General features: G+C 52.4%; 4 protein-coding genes across 4 annotated transcripts; 2 read left to right on the top strand and 2 right to left on the bottom strand.

Annotated features, from left to right (window-relative positions):
- Nucleotides 1-8,209: 8,209 nt before the first annotated feature.
- Nucleotides 8,210-9,074, bottom strand: UCRPA7_707 (putative aldehyde reductase protein; the record flags this gene model as incomplete). The annotated part of the gene is made up of 2 exons (XM_007913301.1): nucleotides 8,210-8,760; nucleotides 8,825-9,074. The coding sequence occupies 2 exons, from the start codon at nucleotides 9,072-9,074 to the stop codon at nucleotides 8,210-8,212; spliced, it is 801 nt and encodes a 266-aa protein (XP_007911492.1).
- Nucleotides 9,075-9,999: 925 nt separating this feature from the next.
- UCRPA7_708 (putative c2hc5 finger protein) lies at nucleotides 10,000-11,622 on the bottom strand (the record flags this gene model as incomplete). The annotated part of the gene is made up of 1 exon (XM_007913302.1): nucleotides 10,000-11,622. The coding sequence occupies one exon, from the start codon at nucleotides 11,620-11,622 to the stop codon at nucleotides 10,000-10,002; it is 1,623 nt and encodes a 540-aa protein (XP_007911493.1).
- A 1,483-nt stretch (nucleotides 11,623-13,105) lies between these two features.
- UCRPA7_709 (putative endoglucanase eg-1 precursor protein) lies at nucleotides 13,106-13,893 on the top strand (the record flags this gene model as incomplete). The annotated part of the gene is made up of 2 exons (XM_007913303.1): nucleotides 13,106-13,117; nucleotides 13,171-13,893. The coding sequence occupies 2 exons, from the start codon at nucleotides 13,106-13,108 to the stop codon at nucleotides 13,891-13,893; spliced, it is 735 nt and encodes a 244-aa protein (XP_007911494.1).
- A 598-nt stretch (nucleotides 13,894-14,491) lies between these two features.
- UCRPA7_710 (putative cation-transporting atpase 4 protein) lies at nucleotides 14,492-18,578 on the top strand (the record flags this gene model as incomplete). The annotated part of the gene is made up of 3 exons (XM_007913304.1): nucleotides 14,492-14,851; nucleotides 14,905-17,984; nucleotides 18,041-18,578. 3 exons carry the CDS (start codon nucleotides 14,492-14,494, stop codon nucleotides 18,576-18,578), a joined length of 3,978 nt encoding a protein of 1,325 aa, XP_007911495.1.
- Nucleotides 18,579-19,086: the final 508 nt, after the last annotated feature.

The raw sequence follows: 19,086 nt of genomic DNA on the forward strand, positions 1-19,086 counted from the left end.
GCCATAGCTTTAATGCTGGACAAGTATCCTCTCCGGAATGATTCCCGAGCGCCGAAGGGATTGTACCTCCATGCAGCAATTCATGCATATCACGAGCATCGACATCCGAGGAAGAAAACCTTGAGCTTACTCCTCCGATCCGGTGCTGATCTTCATGAAGTTGATGAAAACGATGACACGCCGCTTTCCCTATTTTTGCGATCTATTCTCGAGTTTCCCACCTGGGTCGTTCAGTCCACGAACATCGACGGCTTCCTTAACAGTCGAATCTGGTATCTGTGGAAGAAGGACATGGACGTCAATCGCAAGAACAAGCAAGGAAAATCAGTCATTGACTACCTCCAAGACCTCGGAGCGTACCAGGAGCCACATGACCACCAAGATCATGTGGCGGTGGAGATACGACAATATCTCAAGATCGAATCCGACGAGAATGGGACAAAGAGGCTCAAATTTCTCAAGCCGCCCACATTTGCAACCCATCCCAAGTCGCCGACTGTTAGATCACTTCAGGAGCTACTCATCGCCGAGCAACAAGAGATCTAGAGCTGTGAATGTGTTATCCCAGTGCTCGCTTGACATTTTGTTCGGTCGCAAAAGGGAGTTGGTGAGAATTTTTAATTTCCAGCATTTACGGCCACGGGGCAATTGATGCCCCCACGTTCCACCAGTTCGCCCGCTTCCCGAGACGATCGTCGAATTCGGCAGGATGGTGCGCGTCTATTGGTTGTTTCCTGTTGGTCCGTGAACTGCAGTAAGATGTCTTACTTGATTTAGCCCATTTGGAGGAAACACGGGCTTGATGAATGTGCATCGTTTTCCCCTTTGGGCTGGACCTATTTCAGATATTGAGGGATCAAGGGGACAGGCAGATGACCTTAGACAGTCTCATGAATTTGGACAAGGGATATGGTCAAATTCCCGCGAGTGCTATTGCAGTGGTCAATTGCTCGTCTTGTACTATTACTGAGGGATAGCGTGCTTATGAGATAGACCTTTCTTAGGAACTCAACTACTCAAGATAACGGGTATGTAAAAATAAAATAAAATCAAGCGACGTCCAGGTCTCAGGAACATGTATAATACAAGAAACGTCAGCACGTCGCACAAAATTCCATATTGGAGGCGATGACTGTTGTACCATGACGGATTTTCTTCCTGAATACAAAGTCAACAAGCTAGGCAGCCAATCATTGCTAAAGTCGGGCAATGGATCAACATACTTGTGAGGCTTACATTGCAGACAGCCGGCACCCATGTTCATCCGCTACTGAAAATATGTCATCTTTAGAGTTCCTTCATAGCAGCAATACATACGGTGCAGTCGTTTGTTATTTATTGCAGAGATGAACGGAATATTCTCTGAGAATCTAGCAGTTCCTCCTAAACTTCAATTCATAGTAATTTCCAGTTCTTACAGTATGAAGATCGTCATGAGAAGCCTCGCTCTTGTTGCAAGTACTATTTCAGTCGCCAATGCTGAAACGATCAAGATCCTAGCAAAAGACCTAGTCTTTGTACCAGAGGCAGTCAACGCGTCAACGGGCGATGTCTTGGAGTTCCACTTCCTGCCTCATAACCACAGCGTTGTCATGGGCGATTATGATAAGCCATGTGAGCCAGCGGGGACCGGGGGGTTCTACTCGGGTTTCTGGCCTGTGATGAGCGGTACCGGAGAGAATGTAAGTCATGTCATATAGCCCGGGTTCTCAAGTCTCCTGCAGAAGCTGATTATCTTGCCATAAACAGGAGACTGTCTTCCAAGTCACTATCAACGACACCAAGCCCTTCGTCTACTACTGCTCTCAAGGTGCTGCTGGCTATAATCATTGCAAGGACGGGATGGCAGGCACTGTGAATGAAAACGACAGCAGCAAGCTCCAAGACTACAAGAAGACGGCTGCGGCGCTCGATCTCAATGTGTCTCCTGCTAGTATATTCGGGGGTGTCCTTGCTCCTAACTCCAATGCCACAGCGACATCGTCTCCATCAACATCTTCAAGTGCACCATCGCAGACATCAAGCCCCGATGCAGCACTTGGGGGGTATACAATGGCGAGGGAGGCGATTGGTGGAGGTCTTGTTGCCGTGTTCATGGCGCTGATGATGGCCTGAGGGTTTTTTCGATGACATTTTGGCAGGGGCTTTGGTGAGCGAATGAGTCAGGCATTCGTGGTCTGGACGGCCGCTGCGTTAGATCAACATCCAAAGAGTGGGCAGAGGATCCTGCCTTGATGGCGTCAATCACCACAGAGGCGAACTGGAAATCCTGATTGGAATAGAGCAACTGTAATACATGTCATCCTCACAAATGCTTAAGTTGTAAGATTCGCTCTCTTTCCGATACATTTAGTCAAGTCTGGTGATGTGTATTGATATTTCGATTTTGTTACCGTTGGCAGAGCCGCTTAGCAAAGAGTAAATCGACGTAAAATACCAAGCAAGAAAGCGACAGTACCGCCCGCGATCATGATCCATGATACATACCCTCCTTTCCCATCGAATATGTCCGCAAGTCTGCTCTTATTCCTTATAGACATTCCTGCAAAACGCATTCGTCCGCATACTCTATGAGTGACCGTCTGTCTCTAGGCTCTCCCGTTCTAATGCAAATCTCCCTGTATGGTCCTGCTTCATCTCTACAGCAAGCATTGTATCGTGCCAGTCGAGTAATAGCAGCATAGCTATAACGCATAATCGTACGCTCAGTTGCCGAGCGATCTTCCTCAAACTCCACAAATCATCAGTCCCATCTATCCTTCGTCATATCTTCATTCGTTCATAAACCTCGTGGGCCCTACACAAGCCGACAAAGCGGATACTGACCTTCGTCCCTTTGAACTGGCAACACCTATTTTCTTAAAAGACAGCGCCGGCGCAACAAACAAAAGAAAAAGCTTTCCGCGAACTCGGGATTCATCGTCGAGGTACTGCCCCGGGGGCGACAGGACTATCGTGGTTGCTCCGCTCTCGACTGGGCTTGATATATTCAGCAATCCGCTGAGTGATGCTGCCCTGTCTCTTCAAGCCCCGCGGCTCCCGGGCCTGATACTGTACTCCAGAGGCTGCGCCGACGTAGTTGGCGTCGACGGGCAGGGTGTATTCAGGGATAGCGCCGCCGGACACCTTTCGTTCTTTCTCCTTCTCGGCCTCGTTGCTCGCCGACCAACTTCCGCGATTGGGGTTTCCTCCAGACATAGGCCCGGAATGAAGCTGATATCCATACTGTGAGCTATCGCGTCTTGTCCGCGTCCCGCTGCTACGAGAGCCACCGCCTGCTGCAAGGCCGGCGCGGATCATCAAAGGGGCGTCGGAGGGATGTGAAGGGGTCTGCTCTTGGTGATCCGTTTCGTGGATATCGTCGAGTGCGGGGACTGGTGCGGATACAGGAGCAAAGTTCGTCGTGTAGAAGGGATTGAGCGGTGGTTGTGTTTTCACACGATAGGGGATGCCGTGAAGCATCCTCTCGCGCTGTGCCCGATCTTCTTCCTCTGCCCGTTGGAGGAAAAGTTCGTAGTCAGACAGTCCTGCATGCTGCTCTACCTGATTTATGGCTTGTTTCTCAGACTCTTGGTCGACAAGGTGGCGAGGAATAGCTGAGGATGGCGCAGATGCTGTGCTCGCATTATGTCGATGAGCCTGAGGGTGAGATACTGGTGCCGGTGGGGGAGGCACCTCACCCGGATCTGCTGCATTTGTTTGAGAGTGCCTTTGTCGGTGTCCTCGAGGTTTAGCAGAAGGCACCGATTGGTTTCGGCTGTGCCCTCTTCGATATTCTGACTTTGGGATAGGCTCGTTCTGCAGCTGAACTTCGTGAGCAAACGGGTCTGGTTCCGCCTCAGGTAGAGGCTGCAGCGTGCTTGAATGCCTGTTCGGCTTGATCTGCAACTCCTCGAGTTCTTTTGTAAGGGCATGTGCGTCCACGCCGAAATCGTCATTCCTGGGCGAGAGGGTGCGGTCCTCGTCAAAGGAGTAACTCGCCCTCGGGCGAGAGGTGACAACCATGCGCGAGAAGTCGGTTGCAGCATGCTTGGGAATGTAAATGACTGACGGCTTCCTCTGCTCTTCTGGTGAGGGCGTTGTACTAGATTTCAACCGAAACCGATCCCGTAAGCTGGGTTTCCTGACAATTGGTTTTGCCATGGTTGATGTTCCCGAAATGTCTTCTCTCCTGGGCTGAGGAACGGAATTGGCAATCTGGGCATTGGGCGGCACAGTCGACTCGGCGACAAGTGCCGGAGCTACTGGAATTGGAGTAGTAGCTCTTGGTTGATCTCGTTGCGATTGCTGTTGTAGGGCAGACAAGTTCTGAGGGGAATTGGAGAAGCTCTGCTGTTGCTGCTGCTGTTGCTGCCCCACGCTGACGCTGGTGCCAGCGATCGGACCCTCGTCAGGTCTAGAAGCTGGACGTTGATTAGGGGCGCTGATCCCCCGCGACGATGGCCTGGGCTTTCTCTTGAGGCTCTTTCCCCGCTGGAGAAGACGGTTGAACAGACCAGAGCTATCCTTAACGTTGTGTTCTCCTGGCGAGGCGCGGGTACTTATTTCTGCTCGTGTTTCTGCTCCGGACCCGTCGTGCAGCCCCCTGTCGGCGCTGGCGCTGGCAGCCGGTTTACCCCCTTGCAGGTGCTGCGTTTTCTGGAGGGCCACAGGCAGTGTGACGTCGTCGGCTGCACGGGACGTTCGGGTCGCGTCCTGCGAGCTGCTGCTGTGGAGGCGGGGCCGGGAAATCAGCGAGGGCATTGGCGCTGCTGGCTTGCTGCTGCTGATTACTACGGACTGGGGTAGGGAATAGGTGATTCTCTCGCTTGCCTCCGAATCAACGGGCGCGTTTCATGGAGTCCTCTTTTTGGGTGCCCGCAGGATTCTAGGTGGAGGCAGACGATGCTTTTTAAGGCAGAGACCGACCGTGTTATTTAGTGTCGTGATGGTCAGGGAATGCCCCCGACTCGCGGCGTGTTGGTGGAGATGATCTAGTTTTATTCGCAAGCTGCCGTCCTCCAGTCACTCCAGTCAGTCATGCGTACGTGATCGCCGAGCGAGCGTCTGTGTGCCTCTCGGTATGCGCGTGGGTGGTGGGTGGATAGGGGATTCCTGATCCCCCTCCCTCCTCGCGTCCTCTGAGCCTCTGTCGCTCGTCCTTTTGCGGGGGAGGTCCTCTTTCGGGCTGCTTGAGGGTGGTGCGGGATGTGTGTCGATTGCCTGACAGGCGGTCTGCCGTACTCCTTGATGTGGAACCAGCCTGCTGTGCGTTCTTGATTTTTCGCCTCCGAGCACCAGACAGACAGGACATGAAAAATTGCATCAAATCAGATGCTCATGCAGGGAAAATCGCCCGAAGCCAGCAATCTGGGTGGTGACCCGGCGTCTGGCGAATGACAGCTGGGAGCCTGGATGGACCTCGCAAGAGGCTTCGGAGTTGCTGGCCCTTGTAAGCTGAGGGCTTGGGGGCGCTTCTTCCTTCACGAGGGACCGAAATGAGCGTGTTTAATGGGCAATATATGTGCCGGCGGGACAGGGCAGAGGCTGCATCGACCGCTAATCTACGTGCGACCTGGCTGGAAGAGCTGAACAGCGGGCAGAGGTCAACTAATATGGGCAATCCATGCTCCTCATTTCTCCCTGGCGGATCAGAGAAAAGAGTCGCTTTCCTGCATGCCAGTGTTTCAAACTTTGGACGCCGGCCGCGGGGCCGCCAAAAGCGGCGGTACCCATGGGAAGGGGGACCTTGGAAGCAAGTTCACACCCACCGAGCCACAGTAAGCCCGGTGTCCACCACCATCAACGAACGAGGAGAGAGGAGTGAGCACCACCACCACCACCACCACCACCACCACCAGCAGAACCATCAAGGACAAGGGATCAACATGACGCCTACGCCAGGTGGCGTACGAGGCTTCGGTACCCCACCATCATTCGGTTGTCCCCGCCGGACGATGAGTGCCTCGAAGAGGGCCGACCCAAGAGCGGTCTTTGCTGGTTTCGGGCAAGGTAGACGAACCAGACACCCTGGTCTCGCTCGGCGGTGGCTGCCAGACCAGACATGAGTAGTCCATAAAGAGGGCAACTAGGCGGGTAGCTCGACCAGATAGGCTATGCTGTGCTATATCGTGTCGTGTTGCTGGCGGCGAGGGCGGTCAGTGACGCTTCTGATGTCGTGCCTCCTGCGCGGAATGCCTAGACACGGCAAGCATAGGGTAGGGGGAGGGTAGAGAGAGGCGCGCACAGGCCAAATGGCTGCATTGTCCTTTGCTCTCGTAATGAGTCGTTAGCTGTCAAGCAGACGACAGTACAGTACAGTGCTGTCTGTACAACGCTCTGACCTGCCATCTCGGTAGCGCTGAATCGCACGTGGTTGATGGCGACATCGAGTAGCTTCTTGTCCCCGCCGCCGCCGCCGCCGACGACGACGACGCTTGCTTTCTTGCCGAGAAGATCCCAATTCGCCGGGGAGCGAGAGCGAAGAGTGGAAGAGGCCGAACAGAAGATTTCTGCGTAGTAAAGACAGTAGATAGCAGATAGCAGGGCTCGTCGCATGGGTTGGGTCTGGACCACAGTGTCGGGATCGTCGAGAACTCCACCTGCTCGTCCTCTCCAGGGCAAGTCGAGCCTGAAATCGCCCATCGGAGTAGACGAGTAGCTTAGCCCACAAGATCGCTTGAGATGAGCATCGGGGTCCCCTGTCGTGTTTCGGTAAATCCCAGGCCAGTGGATGCGAACGAGGACTGCCACAGGGCAGCGCGCAGCGCAGGGCAGAACCCGGCAGTCGATCTGATTACGGGGACGGGGCGATGACGGGCGAGATCTGAATGGTGGGCGGGTGGAAATGACAGGGCTCTCGAGATAGGCTCGGTAGGGATCTCAAAGAGCAAGCCTCAAACTAAGCGTAGTCTACACACGAGCTAAAATGGACCGCCAGCAATAGTCTCGTTTCCACTTACAACCCGCGTCTCCAAATGCAGAAAGGCCGCGATGCCAGAGTCAAGCTGGACCCGGACACACTGCTCTCTCTTGACTTCTTTTTTTTTTCTGTCTCTCTGTCTGTTGCCATCTCGACGGTGCGCGGACAGATACATGCCATGACTCGACAGGCTGCTGCTGATGAGTGTGACGAGTCTGGCGAGTCTGGGGCCGAGACTCATTCGGCTCACTTTGATATCGACCCATGTTAGTTATACAACCGTCCATACAACTTGCTGAACGCCCAAAGACTCATACCAGCCTAGGACACCAAGAAATCGGCTTCCGCGGCATTGAGCTTGTCCAGCTCTGCAGCTCAACGCGGGAATTCCACCACCTGTAGGTATACAGCCTCGCTGCAGGTGTTGCTTTTACACTATCCCCTTAATGCGACTCGCGTCCCAGAAAGCAAAAGAACAGCGGTGGCTTTCAAACCTGCATGATGATGACGTCTTCCCAAATCCGAGGCGTTTCCTTTACCATGACCTACAGCTCCGCCCAAAGCTGCAATATATCTATCAGAAGGAAGACGGCAGTCACACGTTCTCGCGAAGCTATGAAGTGCGCGGAATCGGTTCCGGGACAATTAAGTCGCGGATGACATCTCGATATGCTTCCTTGGTAAACGTATGCTCTCCGCTTCACAGATATCAATAGCTCATTAAGCTAGAGCAGCCAGCGGGGCTCGCTCTCGACCGTAAACGTTCCCAGCAAGTCCTAGTCGTGGACCCCTAGAGATTTCAAAGTCGGCAGATAGTGGCGTCCGGGCCACCCTCCCCCGTTGCTCGGTGCCTTTTCGATGACTTTCAATTACGCCTTTCGGGCATCCCAGATCCACAGTATTGCGAGTCCCTGAGAGAAACTACTTCTTTTCATTTCTATACTAGGACTAGCAGACCCTCGGTTCCCCCGTCCCTCAAGCGAACATTGAAGCTACAAAATCTCGAATGACGGCTTCCTCACTCGCAAATCCAGGCTGGCCCACCGACCGCAAGATCTCTTCGGCTCGAGCGATGGGTCCGGGCGCGGTTGACAGGTCCCGCCCAGGCAAGTCCTGGTCCTCTCCCTTGACCAGTTCAGGGCGGTCTGGGAATACTTCACGGGTTTTGTTCCTCACATCATTCCACGTCCTGTTGACATGATAGGCGAAGATACGCTCGTTCTTTATCGAAGGCGAGGCAACAGCAGCTACTAGTAGACGAGCTGAGTCTTGAACGTCCATATAGAAGGCTATTTTTGCGATTTTCAGTTAGTGTCTGTTCTCTCTCATGACACAGGCTACCACAAACACCTGAGGTAAGGGGCGCTTGCCTAGTGGAAAGCCGACCTTTTGCCAATCTCCTTCGAGGGCACGTTTGAGCTGGCCCGTTGACGATGCGTCGCCGGTATTCAGATGCTCCACATCCAAGACCCGGCCGAACTGGCCGTCCGGTACGATGCAGTTCGCTACAAACGGTGGGTTGTTCTCCTTCAGCCAGTCCCAGAATGCCAACTCTGCAAGTGTTCGTCCGGCACTATACACGTCCACAATTCTCTGGAAAGAGGTATCCGTCATCTGCCCATTGCGCGCCCTCTTAATTGCCTCATGGTTGAAAGTCTCAACTGTCAGTTCGTGCGGCGTCCCCCCATATACTGTGGCATCCACGGCTTTAGAGCTGGAGCTCAGAACATAACGCTTCACACCGGCACGGGATGCGGACTCGAGAGTGTTAATCACGCCCTTGATCAAAGGATCAGCCACTTTGGCAAGATCGGAGTCGAAGATCATTGGCATAGAAGGATAGATGACTCCGGAGGCTCCTAAGTGACGTGAGCACACATGTGAGTCCCTTATTCAATATAATATGGCGAAACTTGCGGGTACCTTTGAAGGCTTCATCGAACGCACCCTTGACCTCAAAGTCCAGAACCTGGACAAGCTCAAATTTACCAGGCCATTTCTCATCGAAGAGCTTAGACATCCAGCCGCGCTGTTTTTCGACATTGCGAACCGTACCACGGACTCGATATCCAGCTTCCAGCAGTTTGTCACATGTTTCAGTCCCCATGTATCCATTGGCCCCAACTACCACAACAGTAGAATTGAAGGGAATCGCTCGATCGACAATATACATCTTGTATAACTCAATTAATATATTGAACTAGATAATACAATATACTATTCTACTTGAGAGCTTCACGGGCTTGGAACGGTATATATACAATTCCAGCTCGTAAACCATCGATCTCCGGGCTTCAAATGTTCGCTCAGACTTGCCGACCAACACTCTTAGCTTAATAATATCAGGTCTTCTATAATCTGCAGAATTTCGACAATGACTTTCACTGTCTTATCTGGCACAGTCCTTCATCGTCAAAAGTTGCCAGAGTCATGATCTTCGCTGACAAATATTTGGGTTACTAAGTTGCTCATGAATACGACGAAGAGCTCCACTTTGCAACCCATTTCAAATTAGCCTGACAACTGTCGTAAAATCTACCAATTGTATTCTCTTCAATGTGAGCAAGAACTTCCAAGTTGCTTAGCAGAACCTCCAGGTGTCGGACTGTATTCATGCAATTTTCCATTGACTTGTTCACAACTATGCACGGAAAGGCTAAACCACTACGTCTCGCATATTTATTTCCATGCGAAATATATTGGTCTTTGATCTCTTGAAAACAGATCGGAAACAGGCAAAAGCCTTGAGTGTCAGATTTCTCTGATTTTTTTTTGTTATAGGGGGCATTTTGGACACTCCTCAACTATCTGCTTTATGGAACCCTCTATTAAGCAGATTTGCCTATCGTTATACGATTTTAAGCTATATCTTGCTTCATGTGGAAAATCACCTTTGCAAAAGCTCTGAGCTTCGCGGCCTCCTCTTCCAACAAATTCCATATAGCTTGCCTGAGTTGCTATGCTTCACCTTCCACCCGCCAAGAGCTTTCGGCAATCTGGACGCTGGAGTAGCACAGCACTCCTTGCGCCAAAACCATGCCTACCGGAACTAGTCATCATGTGTGTCACGGCGAACTATCCTTCAGAAATCTCTCCGCTTATCCACAAGGAGGCTCATCTCCCCCTGTCGTGATGCTACCGTCCATCTTGCCACCGTAGATTCCGCCATCTAGTATGACAGCTTCGTTGTCATCCAAATCATCTTGAACTCTTCTCCACTTGGTTTTCCTGTCTTTGCGGCCCTCTAGTTCCACGCCTTTTCCCTTGCCATCGTAAACCGGCTTGATCATACCGCCAAGTAATGGATTACGACTGAAAGTACCTCCATTGCCGCCGCCTCGGTTTGGATTGACTTCTTCTAGAGCATGGGTTTCTGAATTTGTAACCTCTTCATCAGGGCTTGGGGGGCGGTCGACCGCCATCATCTTCTTCACAACCCGGCCCCCGACTAAGTCGATACTGACGACCTGTTTTCGCTTTTCATAGTCTGGGCGGGCATTCCACTCCAACTCTCTGAGAATCTTTTGCTGTCTCTTTAGCTCACGAGCTCTATCCTCTGGGCTAGACCAGATATTGCCTCCGAATGCGCCAGCCATAGCTCCTGAAACATCAAAGTCTGCAGCCTCATCTCGCACCGTAGTTCGTCTCGCATTCTGAGCCTGGAACCCAAGAAGTTTGTCTCTGTGTTCTCTAGCCTTCGCTTCTGCGGTGCTCATTTCACCATCTGCCTCTCCACGGCCCTTTGTGAAGGGTCGCGGCGTTCCTGCGACATCAGGACGCTTGTGAGCCTCGCGGTCTGCGGCCATGCGCTCTCGCCCACGCTCAAGCCGGAGCTCTTTGATCATTGCCTGCACTTCGGCTTGGGACAACAGCGGCGTGCCGCAAAATGTGCAAGGACCAAGACCCTCTTTTACGCATATGACCTTTCCACAACTCAGGCAGTTCGGCGCCGCAGTTTGTAGGGGGTGGCGTGTGGCAACGCAGTTGCAGCGCCGGGCGGATACATCGTCTGTGCCTGATAGGGAGGGGTTGGTGGTTATCTCGAGTGATCGAATAGCTGCGTCCAGATCGTCGAGAGCAGTCGAGGCACCGTGCATAGGAGTGCCGCCAGCAATGGATACCTTGGTCGAGTTGTTGTTTCCTCTTGACCCAGGGCCAGGCGTTGACGTTCGCGATACCGGGTTGGATCTTGGTTTTGACTTCGGAGCGGCCAATAGATCAGAGACCAGACTACCGGCGGCAGAGGGCGGTGGTTTTGAGGGAGGAGGAGTAGAAGATTTCGGGGTTGGCGCTTTGGACGGAGGTCTGCTGTTCACCGGAGTGGTGCTGCCGGATCTCCCTATTATGTAGTCATCGTCGAGCGCTTTCTTGTTGTAGGCAGTGCCGGGCGTAGGGCCTAGACTGGCAACCTGTCGTGGTGCCGGAGTGTGTAGCAGTGCCTTCTTTTTCTTTGTTTGCCTGTGAGCTTTAGGAACCGCATCTAGCTCTTGAATCTGCTGTTGATTTGTTGTCTGGCTGAGTGAGGAGGCGGCGGCGCCAGGGGGACCTTGTCGACGGGAGTTGAATGCGGCGATGAACTCGATGGCCTGTGGTGAGTCACCAAGCAGATTCTTGAAATGGTCGGCGGCTTCGACTTTAGAGAGGGTTAATGCGTAGTCGAGGACTTGCTGGAGATCAGAATCCGGCAAGTCAATGAGGCGCGAAAGCTGTATTAACGACATCGTACTTAAGATGCCTGATATATCGCGTATCGGGATTCTTGAAGGAGGGGAAGTTGAATAAGGGTCAATAGGTAGTGGGGTGGGGTTCATTGGAGCTATCTAGGTAGAGCTTCAGCCACCATGAACCCCTCCAAATCGCTCCCGATGGGGGACAAGCCACAGGGAGGAGGGACTGGGGTGCCACTCACGGCATTGACAGCAGCAGCTCACAACCGAACTGAGCTGAAGTGAACCTCGACATTTGGATGGCGGAGGCAACAGTCCGCGCCTGAGTATATCCAACGTTACTTTCGCATCGTCGCATCTAATATCTACGGATAGAATTTTCAGGGGCTGCTGCCCGTGAGTGCCAACGGCATTGACTTGCATAGGAGCCCCATTCCCTCAATTTATCCGCACCGCAAGCGATGCGCCGGCAGGAGATGGCCCGTTCCTATAGTGAGGTCATCTCCTGAAGTGTCTCTCCATTTTCCACTATCCACTTTGGCAACGTCTATCCCATCGAGCTGGCGTCCATGACCGCCTCTTGCTCCTTGCCATGGATGTATACTATTTTTATAGCATTCGTTCTTGTTCTATTTCACTTTCCAAGGCTGCTGAGTATGTGATTATGGCACAGCAATATCTACAGGGACTACAGGATGAGTATACGTGGTACTACTTGATCTTCCTTGACCAAGTTCTCGGAGGATCTCCAGTCTAATTACAAGCGTACGTTGGCAATATGATGCCCAAGATTGCTGGGCTTTAGTCTAAGCATATTATAAACCCGGTGGGCAGTGTTGTCTGCGAGCATATAACCATGGCTTATTTCCAAGGTGTTCCGAGCTACGCTCACCAGGGTTCACTCCCCCTTCGTCACTCGTTTTGCAAGGTCCTCTCGCCGTCATGACTCAACGGCCTTTTCTTCTGTCTGCCTTTTTGGCATCTGCTGCATTGGCCCAGCAGATGGGCAACTACACGCAGGAGATACACCCTCAATTGCCAAGCTGGGACTGCACTGTCAAAGGTGGATGTGTACAGAAGAACACTTCGATCGTGCTGGACTCGGATTACCGATGGACTCACACTGTGGGAGGCTATGATAACTGCAAGCCAGCCGGGCTGAACACGACCTTGTGTCCTGACGCCAAGACCTGCGCAAGTAAATGTGCATTGGAAGGGGCAGACTATAGCAGCTACGGTGTAATCACTAATGGCAGTGAGTTGACGCTCAACCTCTTCGTCAACAAGACTGAGGGTGTGAGCTTGTCTTCACCTCGTGTCTACCTCCTCGCCAATGATAGCACCTACGACCTGTTTTCGATGTTGAACAGGGAGCTAGCCTTCGATGTCGATTTAAGCAAGCTTCCATGTGGATCTAATGGGGCTCTTTACTTCAGCGAGATGCTTGCAGACGGCGGTCACAGCGACTTGAACCCAGCCGGGGCGGCTTACGGGACGGGCTACTGTGATGCACAATGCCCAACGCCTGCATTCATCAATGGAGAGGCAAGTAACCTGATTCGTGAACGTTTCTGTCGTAACGAAAGCTAATGGGCTACACAGGCAAATACGCAGGGCTACGGGGCCTGTTGCAACGAGATGGATATCTGGGAGGCAAACAGCGCAGCAACAGCATTCACTCCTCACCCCTGCAACATCACCCAGGTCTACAAGTGCAGCGGCTCGACCTGCGGGAATACGAATCGTTATGCTGGCGTCTGCGACAAAGACGGCTGCGACTACAACCCGTACCGACTGGGGGCACTGTCTTACTACCAGCCGAATGCCACGGTCGACACTAACCGTACCTTCACCGTAGTCACGCAATTCCTCACTACGACAGGCAACTCCACAGGCGATCTGCGCGAGATTCGCCGCCTGTATGTCCAGGACGGCAAAATCATCGAGAACGCGCTTGTCCAGGTCCAGGGCATCGACAAGGGCAACTCAATCACGGATGAGTTCTGCGCACAGGAGAAAAAGACATTCGATGGAGTTAATGCGTTTGCGACTCAGGGCGGGATGAAGGGCATGGGCGATGCTTTGAAACGAGGCATGGTGCTGGTGTCCAGCGTCTGGGACGACGCGGGCAGCTCGATGAAGTGGCTTGACAGCACATATCCCGAGGGATCAGACCCGACAAAAGAGCCAGGCACCGGTAGGGGACCGTGTCCGGCCACGGGAGGCTCGGCGGATGATCTCCTCGCGAACGCCCCGTGGACGCAGGTCAAGTTCTCCAACATCAAGACTGGGGAGATCGGCTCGACTTTCAAGGGCAAGAAATAAGAGAGCCTGGTCTCTGCTGGTGCTATTCACTTTAATATCTTGTTGCTGTGTAGACTAGCTCGCCTAATGATCATCTACTAGCAGCTGAAAAGCCCATGTGTTGCCAAACCGAAAGCGTTGTGAAGTGTCTTGGATGAGATGGATCGAAAATACGTCCAAACTTGACCAAGTGGCGGCCAGCTGGCAGAGATCTGTAGTGCTACCGTGGGTGGGGAGACGTGCGCGCGCGCGGTCGGTCCCTGCCTGAAGTGGAAGCTCAGAAAAGTGGCCTCCACACGGACGGAAAAAAACGAGGTAGGCCCAAGTAAAGTACAGATAACCGCGAAATAACCTTACCTGTACACACACGGCGCACATAGCAGAACTGCAGCACTTTCGTCATCAGCTGCTTCTCGCTGCTGCCACCTTTTTGTTTAGTTCTTCTTCATTCTTCTTTTCAGATTCTTGCATCTTCGGCCTCATCACATCATCGAGATCAGGAATTGAACCCGCTGGAGCTGCATCTGCCTTGATGCGCTGTCCGTTCGTATAGACTTCCCCTCTTACTCTCCTTTTCAACTTCTCTCGGCGGGCGAGTAGCTCTGCAGCGTCCGCCATCATGGCGCCTTCTCTCGTCGACAACCCCCAGATCAAGTATGCCGAGCTCCTGACACCCAAGCCGACTGCTCTGCATGCCTACGTATGGCCCTTCACCATCCTTTGGCCCATTTTCCTCGCCTTCTACCTGACCCCGGACCTGTACGAACGCTACCTTGGCGCACAAGAGTGGACGTTTGTCTGGTCGGGCACCATCATCACCCTCCAAAGTCTGGTCTGGCTATGTACTCATTGGAGTGTCAACCTGAGGGCCATCTTCACAGCGTCCAAGGTCAAATCCGTCGAAGAAGCTGAGCTCATCAAGGTCATCCCCATCGCAAATGCCGGCATAGCCGACATCTGCAAGTTGTCGCGGGACAAGGTATACTATTTTCCTTCTTGTGGTGTGTATCATGAAGACTTACATCAAACTAGGTTGGCGACAAGGTGAATGTGTCTTTCCTTTTCCAGAAGCGACGCTTTCTCTATTACCCAGACACGAAGTCTTTCCGTGCCCTGACCTATGTTATCGACGCCGAGCCCGCACCTCTCCTCTCGAGTTTCCAAAAGTCCAAGGGTATCACGAGCGCCGCCGAGCTTACAAGGTTGGAGCAGCACTATGGGACCAACACTTTCGATATCCCAGTTCCTACCTTTACCGAGCTCTTCAAGGAACATGCCGTTGCGCCATTCTTCGTTTTTCAGATTTTCTGCGTTGGCCTCTGGCTGTTGGATGAATACTGGTACTATTCCCTCTTCACTCTGTTCATGCTGGTTGCCTTCGAGAGCACAGTGGTGTGGCAGCGCCAGCGCACCATGAATGAGTTCCGCGCAATGAGCATCAAGCCGTACGAGATGTGGGTGTACCGCCTAGGCAAGTGGACCGAGATCTTCAGCGATAAATTGCTTCCCGGAGACCTCGTATCTGTCAACCGAACAAAGGAAGACAGTGGTGTTGCATGTGACATGCTTCTCGTCGAAGGTACCGCGATCGTCAACGAGGCCATGTTGTCTGGCGAGAGCACGCCCCTGCTCAAAGAGTCCGTCCAGCTTCGCCCCGGTGACGTCCCTATCGATTCCGAAGGCTTGGACAAGAACGCCTTCCTCTGGGGTGGCACCAAGGTTTTGCAAATCACGCATGGTACGGCTGGCGAGGAGAAGGTAGCCGTTGCTTCAGGAGTTCCACCGCCGCCTGATAAGGGTGCCATGGCAATCATCATTAAGACAGGATTCGAGACGTCTCAAGGCAGCCTGGTTCGCACCATGATCTACTCAACCGAGCGTGTTTCTGCCAACAATGTCGAGGCCCTTCTGTTCATTTTGTTTCTCCTCATCTTCGCCCTTGCAGCCTCGTGGTACGTCTGGGACGAAGGTGTCAGAAAGGACAGAAAGAGGTCTAAGCTTCTACTCGATTGTATTCTCATTATCACGAGCGTGGTGCCTCCTGAGCTTCCCATGGAACTCAGCCTTGCGGTGAATACCAGTTTGGCTGCTCTTGCTAAATACGCTATCTTCTGCACGGAGCCTTTCCGCATTCCGTTTGCTGGACGAGTTGATGTTGCATGCTTTGATAAAACAGGAACCCTAACAGGCGAAGATCTCGTGGTAGAGGGCATTGCCGGGCTCGGATTGACTCATCCTGAATCTGGGACCGACACCCCACGAGAGTCGGATGGTGCCCACAGCCATATGACCGCAGTCCACGAGGCTGGATTGGAGACAACTCTGGTTCTCGCAACGGCACATGCGCTTGTGAGATTGGACGAGGGTGAGGTTGTTGGTGATCCTATGGAGAAAGCCACTCTGGGGGCACTAGGCTGGAACTTGGGAAAGAACGATACTCTGTCCCATAAGCCTGCCATTGCCGCAGCTGGTGGTACTACTGGTTCTGTTCAGATCAAGCGTCGCTTCCAATTTTCATCGGCTTTGAAGAGACAAAGCTCTGTTGCAACTGTTCACGGTAAAGATCCTAAGACAGGACAGCGAATCCAAGGAACATTTGTTGGAGTTAAGGGAGCGCCAGAAACGATCCTAAAAATGCTGGTCAAGGTTCCTGCGGATTACGAAGAAACGTACAAGTACTTCACTCGCAGAGGTTCTCGCGTGCTGGCACTGGCATACAAGCAACTGACCACTGACAATGAGCTGGGTGCGCACAAGATCAACGACTTGAAGAGAGAAAATGTCGAAGCTGGGCTCACTTTTGCCGGCTTCCTGGTTCTTCACACTCCTCTCAAGGATGACGCCAAACAGGCGGTGCAGATGCTTAATGAGAGCAGCCATCGTGTTGTCATGATCACTGGTGACAATCCTCTTACCGCCGTGCATGTCGCAAGGGAGGTTGAGATTGTTGATCGCGATGTCTTGATCTTGGACGCACCGGAGCATAACAACGCCGCTGGCGATAAGCTCATATGGCACAGCGTGGATGGTCACACAAGCATCGATGTCGATGCTACCAAACCCATTGACTCGAATATTCTAATGAATTACGACCTCTGTGTCACCGGTTACGCTCTCGCTAAATTCCAGGGCCAAGTTGGGTGGAAACAGATTTTGCGTTACGTCTGGGTTTATGCTCGTGTTTCTCCCAAGCAGAAAGAAGAATTGCTACTGGGTTATAAGGATATGGGCTATTACACTCTCATGGCTGGTGATGGAACCAACGATGTCGGAGCCCTGAAGCAGGCACACATTGGTGTTGCCCTTCTCAACGGAACCCAGGAGGATCTTACTCGCATTGCAGACCATGCTCGCAACACCAAGATGAAGGAACTGTACCAGAAGCAGGTGGACCTGATGAAGCGCTTCAACCAGCCAGCCCCCCCTGTGCCTGTCATGATCGCTCATCTCTACCCACCTGGACCGTCCAACCCCCACTACCAGAAAGCTATTGAGCGTGAAGCGCAGAAGAAGGGTGTGTCACCTGAGGAGTATGCCAAAGCCAACGGCAATGCACAAATGGAGACAATCACTTCTGCTGGCGCTCAGCAGCTATTGAACTCTGATCCTCGACAAGCCAAGCAAGCCGAAGCCGCAAAGAAGGCAGCCAGCTTCGCTGACAAACTTACTCAGAGCATGATGGATAATGAGCTAAGCGAAGACGAACCGCCAACCCTCAAGTTGGGTGATGCATCAGTGGCGGCACCCTTCACCTCCAAGCTTCGCAATGTCATCGCTATTCCCAACATCATCCGTCAAGGCCGATGCACTCTCGTTGCCACGATTCAGATGTACAAGATTCTTGCCCTGAACTGTCTTATCAGCGCCTACAGTTTGAGTGTTCTTTACCTGGAAGGCATTAAGTTCGGCGATGGACAGTATACTATCAGTGGTATGCTCATGAGTGTGTGCTTCCTCTCCATATCTCGAGCCAAGTCCGTCGAAGGTCTATCAAAGGAACGACCCCAGCCGAACATTTTCAATTTCTACATCATTGGCTCGATCCTGGGCCAGTTCGCGGTCCACATCGTCACGTTGATTTACATTGCCCGATTCTGTGACAAGCTTGAGCCGTAAGTACCCATGAAAACAACTAAACCCCAAAACGTCTTGCTAACGATGTTTGCAGCCGATCCGAAATGGTTGACCTTGAGGCTGAATTCAAGCCTTCGCTCCTGAACAGTGCGGTCTATCTTCTACAGCTTATCCAGCAGATCAGCACCTTTGCTGTGAACTACCAGGGTCGACCATTCCGAGAGTCTCTGTCCGAAAACAGGGGCATGTTCTACGGTATCGTTGGTGTGACCGCCATTGCCTTCGCTTGCTCCACCGAGCTTATCCCCGAACTAAATGAGCAGATGAAGCTTGTGTCATTCAGCGATGAGTTCAAGACGACCATGACTACAGTGATGGTCATTGACTATGCGTCGTGCTATGTCATTGAGGTCGTTCTCAAGAGACTGTTTTCAGATTTCCGTCCACGAGACATTGCTGAGCGTAGACCTGATCAGCTCGAGCGTGAGAGAATCAGAAAGGAGGGTGAGGCGAAGCTCAAGGAGGTTGAGGAGGAGCAGAAGAGGCTGGAGAAGGTTGCTGAGTTCGAGAGGAAGGTCGAGGAGCGCCGACAGCAGCTGCAGGCGTGGCGAAACTCGCGACAGGCTGCGTAATTACATAAAGATAGAGATGTATCAAAGGAGACGGATTCTCTGTTTATAGAGTAGATTCACCCATGTCATAAAATAATGCCAATCTGTCTTAGTTCTACTGTATGTCTGCCATTTTCTGGGTCTTGTTCACTTACTTAGTCCCACAATTACATAGACCCTCAGGACAAATGATCAGACACGTCTTCTTACTCTTCCATAGTTTACGGAAAGTCACCATTCCGGGTAGTAGTAAGATTTACATGGGTGGATGAAATTGACACAGTTTTCAATACACAGAAGGAGATACGGATGCTATGATACAGTGGTTATCTATTGTCTCCCGATGCAAGAGGGAAACCGGCCTTCCAACCAGGCGCCTCTGCCGCCCCCATCCAAACGCGAGTTTCAGGAATATATTGGCAAAGGGGGAAACCAGCTAACTCCAAGCCGACCCAGCGAGCGGGACGGCCTGCTCCCGGGTATTGTGTGGACTACACGACACCGCACAAACCGAAAAGCTTTCCCCGGT

The sequence above is a fragment of the Phaeoacremonium minimum genome, assembly GCF_000392275.1.
Source record: "Phaeoacremonium minimum UCRPA7 unplaced genomic scaffold PA7_03_scaffold_39, whole genome shotgun sequence".
Taxonomy (NCBI): Eukaryota; Fungi; Ascomycota; class Sordariomycetes; order Togniniales; family Togniniaceae; genus Phaeoacremonium; species Phaeoacremonium minimum.